Source organism: Coregonus lavaretus, assembly GCF_964263955.1.
Source record: "Coregonus lavaretus genome assembly, chromosome: 24".
NCBI lineage: Eukaryota > Metazoa > Chordata > Actinopteri > Salmoniformes > Salmonidae > Coregonus > Coregonus lavaretus.
Genome location: NC_140011.1, coordinates 38115271 through 38128918, shown reverse-complemented (window position 1 = coordinate 38128918; position 13648 = coordinate 38115271). Strand labels below are relative to the sequence as shown.

At 41.9% G+C, this 13648-nt stretch overlaps 1 protein-coding gene across 1 annotated transcript; it reads left to right on the top strand.

Moving 5' to 3' along the window:
* Window positions 1-2767: 2767 nt before the first annotated feature.
* LOC311099970 (tumor necrosis factor ligand superfamily member 10-like) lies at window positions 2768-12470 on the top strand (the record flags this gene model as incomplete). The annotated part of the gene is made up of 5 exons (XM_084140692.1): window positions 2768-2947; window positions 4326-4475; window positions 7361-7397; window positions 9085-9177; window positions 10037-12470. 5 exons carry the CDS (start codon window positions 2768-2770, stop codon window positions 10498-10500), a joined length of 924 nt encoding a protein of 307 aa, XP_083996818.1. The 3' UTR covers window positions 10501-12470.
* Between the last annotated feature and the right edge of the window lie 1178 nt (window positions 12471-13648).

Here is a 13648-nt window from a genome sequence, read left to right as displayed (position 1 = left end):
AAATTTTGGGGGGGGGGGGGCTTATTTTCTTGCCTAAAAGATGGTGACAAGTGTCCGATACAAATAGTTAAGATTTCAGCAGTTTAGCCATTACCTGGTATACAAGTCCTTGCCTCGTCAAAAACTTAAAATAACAAAGGTGAATGTACACTTGAATATGCGCATTAAGTGAATACACATTAATGCTGGATTTATTCAGAACATCAAGCTGGATTTATTCAGAACATCAAGCTGGATTTATTTAGAACGTCAAGCTGGATTGGACTCCGTGTCTACTTTCCGTTGAAACCCCAGACAACACCTAGGCCTACTTTTATGAATGTAAGATTTATTTTCTTGATTAATTGTAGACATATTCTAACACAGTGGCCTACTTATTCATTTGTAGGCCTACCCTGTTATTCAATGACCAGTGGCTGTTAAAATAACAGGTATTCCACAAAAACCAAGGTATGAATACCGTTGTGTGCATGTTTTGTTAATCTTCTGTATAATTACTATTTTTGGGATTCACAGACTTCACCTATTCGATCACCATGCACTGCAAAATCATTCTGGCTATGGATACGGAGAACATCAACACTAACATCAACACACCAGAGGATATACTCATTACACTTGGGGCTCTGCTGGGAGTTTACCTCATATTTAGATTTTTTTTTATTCTGCTTTGCCACTAAAATCATAATAAACATTAACAACTAAAATATTGTGTTATTGTTATGCATATTATTATTATAAATAATAATAATAATGGGGGGGTAGTTCAAAAATGTACCCCAAAAGGTTATTTGAGGAACCATTAAAAGGGGTTCTTAAAAGGGGTTCTTTGAAGAACCCTTTTAAAGGGTTCTTCGAATAACCTATAGGGGTTCCCCCACAGTTTCAGTTTGAAGAACCCCTAAAGGTTACTCCAGGAACCTTTTTAGAGTGTAGTAGAGCGCAGGCAGTGAGTTTGAGCTTGGAGAAGGGGCGCTCTCCACTTGCCACTGTCACGGGAATGTGAGGCGAACTCTCAGGACAAGAAAGGCATTGGGGAACAAGGAGGCAATTTGGTGTCTGGATATGTGCTCCAATGCGTCGATTGGTTTTACCTCACTGCCCAGTCTCCTGCTCAAGGCTTTGAGCTCATCGTATAACTATTTTTTGCTGATTTCCTTGGAATCCCTGTGCGTAAGGGCCCTTTCCAGCTTTGTGCAGTCCCTGGTAAGAGCCGTAATGTCCATGTCCTTGTTGGTGGGGATGTTGTACAGGATGCTGAAAACACTGCTGTGCTCCTCAAGCTGCGTAAAACGCTCGTTGATGGACTGGATAGCAGAATCAAGAATCTGATTTAAGGGTCACAGGCTCATCCTCTAACTCATAGCCAAACAGACTCCGCTTCTTCCTTGGACAGACCGTGGGCTGTGCTGGGAAACAGGGCTGAATACTCACTCTTTGCGCTTGCTAATGCGCCACCGAAACCTGCATCGGAGCGTTAGTCTTGGAGAAACACCCTGGTTGAGTTTAATTGAGCCACTGCTTGTAACAGGTTAAAACACCGCAGAGGTAGGCCTATGGAAGCACTGTGATAAAATCTGAGCAGTCTATGTCCAATGTGAACTGGGTGAGGGGAGCTGTCAGCCTTTTCATATTTCCGAACTAGGCTACGCACCAGCCTCTACGACCAGAACATGTCGTGTGCACGAGAGGAGAGCTTCTTTCGTCAGTCAGTCAGAAATGTTTACATAGAACCTACTGTCTTGAGAAAGGTAGGCTTAGTTCAAAGATAGAATTCCGGCAGGAGTAAACTAGAACCCATCTTCATCTTCCAAGATTGCCATAGGACTGAACTCTCTACAAGTCAGACAGGATTCTTGTCATCATCCCAACATAATTCATAATATTTCAATAATGCAAAATATGGTTAAATTCATTGTCTCCCAAATGGAATGAAATAAACAAGTAAATTAAACAAATTGGGATAGCGACACGAGCAGCATTCCATGAACTAAAATACATAAAAAAGCATATAAAGCAGAAACAGCAGGCTATTTCTATTCAGGTAGGCAAAACAAAATGAAGTTAAAAAATGTCTGCTACTGCTATCCACTAGAACAAAGAAGTAGTCAGGAGCCAATAGAATGATAAGCATCCAGGAGCCAATTGAAAGAGGGGGTTCGCTTTTCCTGGGCAGTTGTTCACAGGCAGGCCTGAGAGATGAGGTCTGCAGCAAGAGTCTACTGGACCATTGAGGGCATCAGGAAACTGGGGGCTGCCAGTTTGGCTTGTGGCCAGACAAAATGTATTATTCTCACTCTATCTGAGCCTCAGATGCATAATGAGGGAATATGAGCCTTTGAGTGTTACAAATAAAGCTAAATATCAATAACCTACTGAACAGTAGGCTCACAAAAACAGGCTTCATTTTAGATTAACACAAAACAAGGATCAATAAACCAACCATGTCAAACTTAGCCTATCTATTTGCAAAAAGCAGATCCAAACATATAGCATTAGAGCCAACTAAAATAGTGAGTTTGACTGTTTAAGTTTAAAAACCGAATACTTGTAGCAGGCAATAGGCTACAGAATCTGCCCACGGGAGATTAGTAGAAAAACGCTCAGGAAAAAAAGCGCGCCTCTGTGTGCGGCACCAATGACACGGGGGCGTTGTTGAATTTGGATAGTTTAGCCCCTGCAGCCCTCCCACTCAATAGAGAAAATATTGACGGTGTTATGGATGACGGTGTGTGGGGTTCCCCTCCTCATCCACCAATTGTATTTTATGGCAACACGAGATCAATTTAGACCTGTCGTTGAACAAAGAGACATCATGGCCGCATCAAACAGCCGACGGGACTTGCCGTCAAAGTTATGGGTCCCAATTATCGTTATTGTCGTGGTAGGACTGCAAGTAGCTTCAACAACTGGACTCCTCGTCTTCTTGAACATGTCAGTTGCTCAGGTAAGGTGTTTTTTTTTTACCCAACAGCTGATGTTTGTCTGACGACCAGAAAACGTATGTTCAGGCTCTTCTGATGGTTTTTTTCTCCAGCTCACAGTTGGTTCTCCAGAACTTCTGGTAGTCAGGAAAGTTATGCCAACACATTCAGAGTACATACATTAAAACATTTATGAAGTTGCCTATATAGTCTTCTTGAGTGATGCATGGCAGTGAGTGAAGAACATTTTATTGGCCGACTGATTTATAAATGACATATTATCTAATAATTAAGAGTATATGAACTACCCTATAAAAACCTTTTACAAATACTCTAAAAAGCAGTATTCTAGCTACAGATAATAAGTACACATACAGTAGGCTACATTATTCTTCACCTCCTAATCAGAACTATACTGTAGTTTGCAGCATACTTATCCAGACAGTATACTTTCCCATTTAGATTGTATGATACCTGCTGATTAAAAGTGGAATCTGTCTACATAAAGTATCAGCATACACTGAAGACGTTGTAACTGGATGGAGATGAATATGACTGTAATAATCAATGTAGTCTGGAGCTGTCAGGTCTAATCACTGTACTGATTACATGGGACAGATTCTCCTCTCTCTGTAGCATGGCATGGGATTGTTTGTTACCATGATGACAGAGCCTGTTAGCAGCACAAACAAAGAGCCAGTGAGTCACTAATATGAGCATGGGGTCGAAGAAACAAACCCAAATGAACCACATTCCTCAGGGAAGAAAACACTCACATTGGATGTAACAATGAAAGTTTATGAAACAGGTAGTCACCAGGCAAATACTTGTTGAGAGGGAAGGGATTTGTAGTCCGCTGCAACTCAATGCTATGTCAAACGTTATCATAAGGCCTGACTAGCAATGCATTAAGTATTGTACAAAGTCACGAAAGCTGCCAAGTTTAGAGTCAGCAAAGTTGTGTTGAGGTGTTGGCAATGGGGGCAGGGAAAGGTGTGTTGTTCCGCTTGCACACAAGCAGAGCGACCAAATCATGGACAGGACTGAGCTTGTACTGCTTTACTTCTACAAATTAAAACCAGTTTCTGGAAACGTTTGCCATTTGCAGTTATCATGTTGGAAAAAGTACAACTCCAGCAGTGTGACTAACAACACAGCACACGTCAATATCTATGAAAAGCGGTACACTCTTTCTGGTCTGCGCCATCAAGCCTGTTAGTTCATCCTTAGAAAATAGAACAATGACATTTCAAAACACTAATGGATAAGATGTTATGGCGATACTAGGTCTATATTTTTTTGGGGGAAACCCAAAACAAAGTAGTTGCATCCTTGTCCTCTAATACAGATACAGACAAAGATACTTAATCATCCCTGTCCTGTGTGGGTTGTGCTGTGCAGGTGAGGAGCCAGGGGGTGGCTGAGGAGTTACGCTGCCTGGGGCTTCTGAATGCCCTGGAGAAAGACCAGGAGATACCTGAGTCTCTGGTTCAACTGTTTGGGGAGCCCTGCATCAAATTGGCCCAGGGAATCAGGGCCTATATTACCAAGGTGGGTACCACCGGCTGTTTGATGTGGCCATGATGTATGTCTTTGTTCAACGACAGGTTTGAATTGATCTGAGTTGCCGTAAAGTCTACCCACTGGGCATAGACGTCAATTCAATGTCTGTTCCATGTTGGTTCAACGTAATTCCATTGAAATGACGTGGAAACAACATTGATTCAACCAGTGCGTGCCCAGTGGGTAATCTAATTATTGGATGAGGAGGGGAACACCCACTCCGTCATCCATAATGCGTTTGAGTGGGAGGGCTGCAGGAGCTAAACTGTCAATGTCTTAGTTACACAGTTTGTTCATTACAAACTATTCCAATGCCTATGATGTTTGTGGAAGTACTACATACACATGGTTATAGAATTCTTAACAAGGGAGAGAGTTATTATAGCATTCACTTTTGCCTCACTCGTAACATGCTGTATTGACGTTTCTGAGCTCAGAGCTTAGTCCAGTGATGGAATTCTTCAGAACCTTACGTACAACAGCTTCCACCCTCATCAGCATTGTTGTTTATAGAGGTATAACCTCAGCTTGACCCCAAATATCAGACAGAGCTCCTCTCCGGATATGAGCTTTCCTGTTCCCATGGTCCACATTGCATCATACTCAATTCTCTAGTTTACCCTTACGGAATAAACACATGAATTTCACGTGATCTTGTGTGAAGTCAATGTGATAACATGTGACAACATGTAAAGCAACATGTGATAACATGAAACTACACGTGACAACATGTGAGCACAAGTGAAAACATAATAATAATAAGCCATTTAGCAGACGCTTTTATCCAAAGCGACTTACAGTCATGCGTGCATACATTTTTTGTGTATGGGTGGTCCCGGGGATCGAACCCACTACCTTGGCGTTACAAGCGCCGTGCTCTACCAGCTGAGCTACAGAGGACCACTCATACACATGATCTCATGTGAAATAAATGTGACAACATGAGGATGCAAAATCTCAACATGTGACAACATGAAACTACACGTGACAACATGAAACTACATGTGGCAACATGAAACTACACATGTGACAACATGAAACTACATGTGACAACATTAAACTACATGTGACAACATGAAACTACACATGTGACAACATGAAACTACACATGTGACAACATGAAACTACATGTGACAACATGAAACTACACATGTGACAACATGAAACTACACATGTGACAACATGAAACTACATGTGACAACATGAAACTACACATGTGACAACATGAAACTACATGTGACAACATGAAACTACATGTGACAACATGAAACTACATGTGACAACATTAAACTACATATGTGACAACATGAAATTACACATGTGACAACATGAAACTACATGTGACAACATGAAACTACACATGTGACAACATGAAACTACACATGTGACAACATGAAACTACATGTGACAACATGAAACTACATGTGACAACATGAAACTACACATGTGACAACATGAAACTACATGTGACAACATGAAACTACATGTGACAACATGAAACTACATGTGACAACATGAAACTACACATGTGACAACATGAAACTACATGTGACAACATGAAACTACATGTGACAACATGAAACTACACGTGACAACATGAAACTACATGTGACAACATGAAACTACACGTGACAACATGAAACTACATGTGACAACATGAAACTACACATGTGACAACATGAAACTACACATGTGACACCATGAAACTACATGTGACAACATGAAACTACACATGTGACAACATGAAACTACATGTGACAACATGAAACTACATGTGACAACATTAAACTACATATGTGACAACATGAAACTACATGTGACAACATTAAACTACATATGTGACAACATGAAATTACACATGTGACAACATGAAACTACACATGTGACAACATGAAACTACATGTGACAACATGAAACTACACATGTGACAACATGAAACTACACGTGACAACATGAAACTACACATGTGACAACATGAAACTACATGTGACAACATGAAACTACACTTGACAAGGGCCAGGGGCACATATGTGCATTAGTAGCTGCAGTGAGAGATGGGAAAGGTTATGTGGTCATGTGAAAATCCATATGAAACTTCATGTGAAATATCATCACATGTGAAATGTTCCAAAAACACATGGTTTCACATGATTTCACGTGATATTTCACGTGAAATAAAAATGTACATGTTCAAAACATGTTAAATTATGTGGCTTTTCCTTAAGGGTAGAACCTTGGCAGTGTCTGATTCAGTCAAACCTTGCAGTGCTAAATAGGTAAAGCTGTAAGAATCATCCTAGTGGTCCTCAGTAGCTCAGCTGGTAGAGCACGGCGCTTGTAACGCCAAGGTAGTGGGTTCGATCCCCGGGACCACCCATACACAAAAAAAAAAAATGTATGCACGCATGACTTTAAGTCGCTTTGGATAAAAGCGTCTGCTAAATGGCATATTATTATTATTTGTCCTTCATGGTCTCTTTCTGTCATAGATCATGATCAAGGGGTGGGTGGGAGTAGTTGTTGAGAGTGCATGGGGATTCAGCTTCAAAGAGCACGGCTGTTTTTCATTATTTCAGTTGAAAAACTAGTCGAGGCATAACAAGTCAGTCGCACATCTGGTCTGTCTCCTCCATGTGTTTTTCCGTGAAATCTAGGGAGTGAGATAATTTACTGGGATGTGTCCAGGTCCCAATAAAATGTGTAACCCTCTCGACTTTGTCAAAAGTGTTCAGCATGAAATTGGAATGACAAAGAATCGGATTGCTCAACAGAAATGCTGCACTGCATGTCATAGATAGGCTGTACTATACTCTGTGCTGTGGGTTCACTATTGAGGTCTATGCCACATCTTAAAAAGGGGTTTTGTCTTTCAGGTGACAGAAAGTATTATTTCAAAACACGCCGTTCCAGGTAATCATCCATCCATCCATCCATCAATCATCATCATCATAGCATATCTTATGTACAGTTGAAGTCAGAAGTTTACATACACTTAGGTTGGAGTCATTAAAACTCGTTTTTCAACCACTTCACAAATTTCTTGTTAACAAACTATAGTTTCAGCAAGTCGGTTAGGACATCTACTATGTGCATGACACAAGTATTTGTTCCAACAATTGTTTACAGACAGATTATTTCACTTATAATTCACTGTATCACAATTCCAGTGGGTCAGAAGTTTACATACACTAAGTTGACTGTGCCTTTAAACAGCTTGGAAAATTCCAGAAAATGATGTCATGGCTTTAGAAGCTTCTGATAGGCTAATTGACATCATTTGAGTCAATAGGAGGTGTACCTGTGGATGTATTTCAAGGCCTACCTTCAAACTCAGTGCCTCTTTGCTTGACATTATGGGAAAATCAAAAGAAATCAGCCAAGACCTCAGAAAAGAAATTGTAGACCTCCACAAGTCTGGTTCATCCTTGGGAGCAATTTCCAAATGCCTGAAGGTACCACATTCATCTGTACAAACAATAGTACGCAAGTATAAACACCATGGGGCCACGCAGCCGTCATACCGCTCAGGAAGGAGACGCGTTCTGTCTCCTAGAGATTAATGTACTTTGGTGTGAAAAGTGCAAATCAATCCCAGAACAACAGCAAATGACCATGTGAAGATGCTGGAGGAAACAGGTACAAAAGTATCTATATCCACAGTAAAACTAGTCCTATATCGACATAACCTGAAAGGCCGCTCAGCAAGGAAGAAGCCACTGCTCCAAAACCGCCATAAAAAAGCCAGACTACGGTTTACAACTGCACATGGGGACAAAGATCGTACTTTTTGGAGAAATGTCCTCTGGTCTGATGAAACAAAAATACTGTTTGGCCATAATGACCATCGTTATGTTTGGAGGAAAAAGGGGACTGCTTGCAAGCCAAAGAACACCATCCCAACCGTGAAGCACGGGGGTGGCAGCATCATGATGTGGGGGTGCTTTGCTGCAGGAGGGACTGGTGCACTTCACAAAATAGATGGAATCATGAGGAAGGAAAATTATGTGGATATATTAAAGCAACATCTCAAGACATCAGTCAGGAAGTTAAAGCTTGGTCGCAAATGGGTCTTCCAAATGGACAATGACCCCAAGAATACTTCCAAAGTTGTGGCAAAATGGCTTAAGAACAACAAAGTCAAGGTATTGGAGTGGCCAATCCAAAAGGCATGTCCGAGCAAGGAGGCCTACAAACCTGACTCAGTTACACCAGCTCTGTCAGGAGGAATGGGCCAAAATTCACCCAACTTATTGTGGGAAGCTTGTGGAAGGCAATTTATTGTGGGAAGCTTGTGGAAACAATTTAAAGGCAATGCTACAAAATACTAATTGAGTGTATGTAAACTTCTGACCCACTGGGAATGTGATGAAAGAAATAAAAGCTGAAAAAATCATTCTCTCTACTATTATTCAGACATTTCACATTCTTAAAATAAAGTGGTGATCCTAACTGACCTAAGACTTGGATTAAATGTCAGGAATTGTGAAAAGCGGAGTTTAAATGTATTTGGCTAAGGTGTATGTAAACCTCCGACTTCAACTGTATCCAATATCCACTCCTGGTGCTACCGTTCTCTCACTGCTATGCTCCTTTTCAGAACCCAGCGTCCAGCCAAGAACCAAGCCAGTCAGTGCTGTAGGGCATCAGAAGCCCTCTGCTCATCTCACACTCCGAGACAGTGGCTTACAGGGTATGTGAGACTAGTATGTTTGTGCTTTCTTCTTCATTTGGTGGGACATTCGCTTTTGTCAGAATATTTTTGATTTATTTTAATCTAATGTAATCTAATGTTTTTATGCTGGGATAAAATTGCAGAATGTCAGTCAATTTCAACAGTATAGCATTAAAAACACTGTACTAATATCAAACATCTGCAGGGCCAGCTCTAGCCTTTTGGGGGCCCTAAGCAAGATTTGATTGGGGGGCCCCGCATCTCACGGCAAACATTTTGGTGGCCGCCCTCTTGACGGTGTAGAGAAATATTTAAGTTTTAGTTAATTTCCTGCAATTCTACACATTTTGCCATGGAGCGTAGAGAAAATGTTGCAGTTTTAAAGTACGTTTTCTGCAATTCTGCACATTTTGCCATGCATCCGGGAACCGGCCCTGAACATCTGCAAAGACCATCTGAGCAAATAAAGGCTTAGGTGTGGCATCACTCATCTCAACACATCACCGAAACCAATTCACTGAAACTGTGTCATGATCTCACATAAACTTCAGACTTCACAGACAGGGCGCTGTTTTCAAATTCAGATCACCAGCAATCTCTCTGATCATGTATCCAAGAACGCAGTAATGTTGTCCTCATGAACAAATACGTCAGAATAGCTGATACTTATGTTTCTTGACTGAATTTTTTCTCTTCCTCTTTCTCCCGTCCAATCCACCTTACTGCTGTTTTCCTGCTGCACGGATTTCACCAAAGTTAAAGAGATCCTTGTTAAAGGAATCCAGTTAGCTATAGGCCGACTCATCTTTGAGTCTACAGTAATAATGCTTTGAATGGACTGTCTGTATTGACATATCTTCCTTTGACCTCCTTATAGGCCCTATATCCCTGGCACCTCAGAAAGACCTGCATCAGTCCTGCCGCCACCCAGTCCGGTCCTGGGGTAACCAGAGTTTCGGCTCCCATCTCCACAACATGACCCTGTCTCACGGGCGCCTCCGCATCCCCCGGTCCGGACGCTATTACCTGTATGCCCAGGTGTACTTCCGCTACCCCTCCCTCACCCACGAGGGGGGTAACCACCATGGGGGCACCTCCAGCTACCAGCTGGTCCAGTGTGTTTACAAGAAGACGTCATACGCCAGGCCCCTTCAGTTGCTGAAGGGGGTGGGCACCAAGTGCTGGGCGCCTGACACTGAGTATGCCCTCCACTCTGTCTACCAGGGAGGCCTGTTTGAGCTGAGGGCCGGGGATGAGATCTTTGTTTCTGTGTCGTCGCCTACAGCCGTGCACGCAGAGGACTCATCCAGCTATTTTGGGGCGTTCCGGTTTGACCCATGAACATGGAGGTTAAGGAGGGAAAAAGCTCTCTCACACAAGGGAATACTAAACATGTACTGTACAGTCGTGGTCAAAAGTTTTGGGAATGACACAAGTATTGGTCTTCACGAAGTTCGCTGCTTCAGTGTTATGAGATATTTTTGTCAGATGTTACTATGGTATACTGAAGTATAATTACAAGCATTCCATAAGTTTCAAAGGCTTTTATTGACAATTACATTAAGTTTATGCAAAGAGTCAATATTTGCAGTGTTGACCCTTCTTTTTCAAGACCTCTGCAATCTGCCCTGGCATGCTGTCAATTAACTTCTGGGCCACATCCTGACTGATGGCAGCCCATTCTTGCATAATCAATGCTTGGAGTTTGTCAGAATTTGTGGGTTTTTGTTTGTCCACCCGCCTCTTGAGGATCGACCACAAATTCTCAATGGGATTAAGGTCTGGGGAGTTTCCTGGCCATGAACCCAAAATGTCGATGTTTTGTTCCCCGAGCCACTTAGTTATCACTTTTGCCTTATAGCTAGGTGCTCCATCATGCTAGAAAAGGCATTGGTTGTCACCAAACTGTTATTGGATGGTTGGGAGAAGTTGCTCTCGGAGGATGTGTTGGTACCATTCTTTATTCATGGCTGTGTTCTTAGGCAAAATTGTGAGTGAGCCCACTCCCTTGGCTGAGAAGCAACCCCACACATGGTCTCAGGATGCTTTACTGTTGGCATGACACAGGACTGATGGTAGCGCTCACCTTGTCTTCTCCGGGCAAGGTGTTTTCCGGAAGCCCCAAACAATCGGAAAGGGGATTCATCAGAGAATATGACTTTACCCCAGTCCTCAGCAGTCCAATCCCTGTACCTTTTGCAGAATATCAGTCTGTGCCTGATGTTTTTCCTGGAGAGAAGTGGCTTCTTTGCTGCCCTTCTTGACACCAGGCCATCCTCCAAATGTCTTCGCCTCACTGTGGGTGCAGATGCACTCACACCTGCCTGCTGCCATTCCTGAGCAAGCTCTGCACTGGTGGTGCCCGATCCCACAGCTGAATCAACTTTAGGAGACGGTCCTGGCGCTTGCTGGACTTTCTTGGGCGCCCTGATGCCTTCTTCACAACAATTGAACCTCTCTCCTTGAAGTTCTTGATGATCCGATAAATGGTTGATTTAGGTGCAATCTTACTAGCAGCAATATCCTTGCCTGTGAAGCCCTTTTTGTGCAAAGCAATGATGACGGCATGTGTTTCTTTGCAGGTAACCATGGTTAACAGAGGAAGAACAATGATTTCAAGCACCACCTTCCTTTTAAAGCTTCCAGTCTGTTATTCTAACTCAATCAGCATGACAGAGTGATCTCCAGCCTTGTCCTCGTCAACACTCTCACCTGTGTTACGAAAGAATCACTGACATGATGGCAGCTGGTCCTTTTGTGGCAGGGCTGAAATGCAGTGGAAATGTTTTTTGGGGATTAAGTTCATTTTCATGGCAAAGAGGGACTTTGCAATTAATTGCAATTCATCTGATCACTCTTCATGACATTCTGGAGTATATGCAAATTGCCATCATCAAAACTGAGGCAGCAGAATTTGTGAAAATTAGTATTTGTGTCATTCTCAAAACTTTTGACCGCGACTACAAATCTTACTAAAAGTCTATGGACATAGACTCCAAATCACCATGGTTCTGACACAGCCAGCCACAGACTGGTGCACAGGTCATTAATAAAACTGGCTCACAGATGGCTACATTAAAACGATATATTAGAATAGAGTGGTGTGGACTAATTGGTAGCCCGCTTTGGTACTGTAGCACAATCACAAATAAGAATCTCCAGCACTGCGAGGGAAAGTGGAAATGCATAAGACAATGTGCGTCGGTAAGGCTCGAAGGGATTTTGGTAATGGCCCTCTTGGGATTCCTTCATCATATTGAGAATTCTGCTATTTATTCCATTTAGCAATGAACTGCAGTAAATGTCGTTTTTTCAGCAACAACTTTTGGTTGTTCTTTACTGTGGGTGGAGGTATTACTGATTACTGCAGTTAACCAGATACCAGTACTAGTCTTCAGTCATACTCCACTGGGCATAGACATCAATTTAACGTCTGTTCCACGTTGGTTCAACGTCATTTCATTGAAATGACGTGGAAACAATGTTGATTCAACCAGTGTGTGCCCAGTGGAACAGAGATTCAGCACCGGACAGTAACTTAGTACTACTGTAGAGAACTAGCTAATAATACTATAATAATAATATAATAAGTGTAACGCAAACATCTGCAACCCAAAGGTTGCGTGTTTGAATCTCATCACGGACAACTTTAGCATTTTAGCAACTTTGCAACTACTTAGCATGTTAGCTAACCCTTCCCCTAACCCTAACCTTAACCCGTTTAGCTAACCCTTCCCCTAACCCTAACCTTAACCCGTTTAGCTAACCCTTCCCCTAACCCTAACCTTAACCCTATAACCCTAACCCCTAGAGCTAATGTTAGCCAACTAGCTAACGTTAGCGTAAGCCACCTAGCTAACGTTAGCCACAACAAATTGGAATTCGTAACATATCATACGAAATGGATGATGGACACCACAAATTAACACACCATACGAAACATAACATATCATACTAAATACAGAAAAATACATACAGAATAATATGAAATGCTCTGAGACCACGTTGGCGACAAAGCCTCTACAATTAGACTGTTGTTAGCTAAGTGGAGGTGAGTGCTGCTGATGATCATCTTGTCTAGGTTCATTTATTAACACTGACCAGAACATTTTGCCAGCATGTTACTGTACGTAGTTTAATTAACAAGTGGATTATTTTGCTTTTCACTTGCAGTCGCTTAGCAGTCTAGGCCTACTCCCAACCAAAAAGCCTGTGACTTGTCTTAATCAATCAATGTGATTTTGTTTCACTGAATCTCCATCTGTATATTTGGTTAATTCTCTGGCTGGGCAAATAAGTAGAGGTGGTAGCTCATCTATTCGATTGCTCATCTATCACTGATCAGAAACATTTAACATGCAATAATGGAGCCTAAATCAAGTGTTCATCTATCACTGATCAGAAACATTTAGCATGCAATAATGGAGCCTAAATCAAGTGTTCATCTATCACTGATCAGAAACATTTAGCATGCAATAATGGAGCCTAA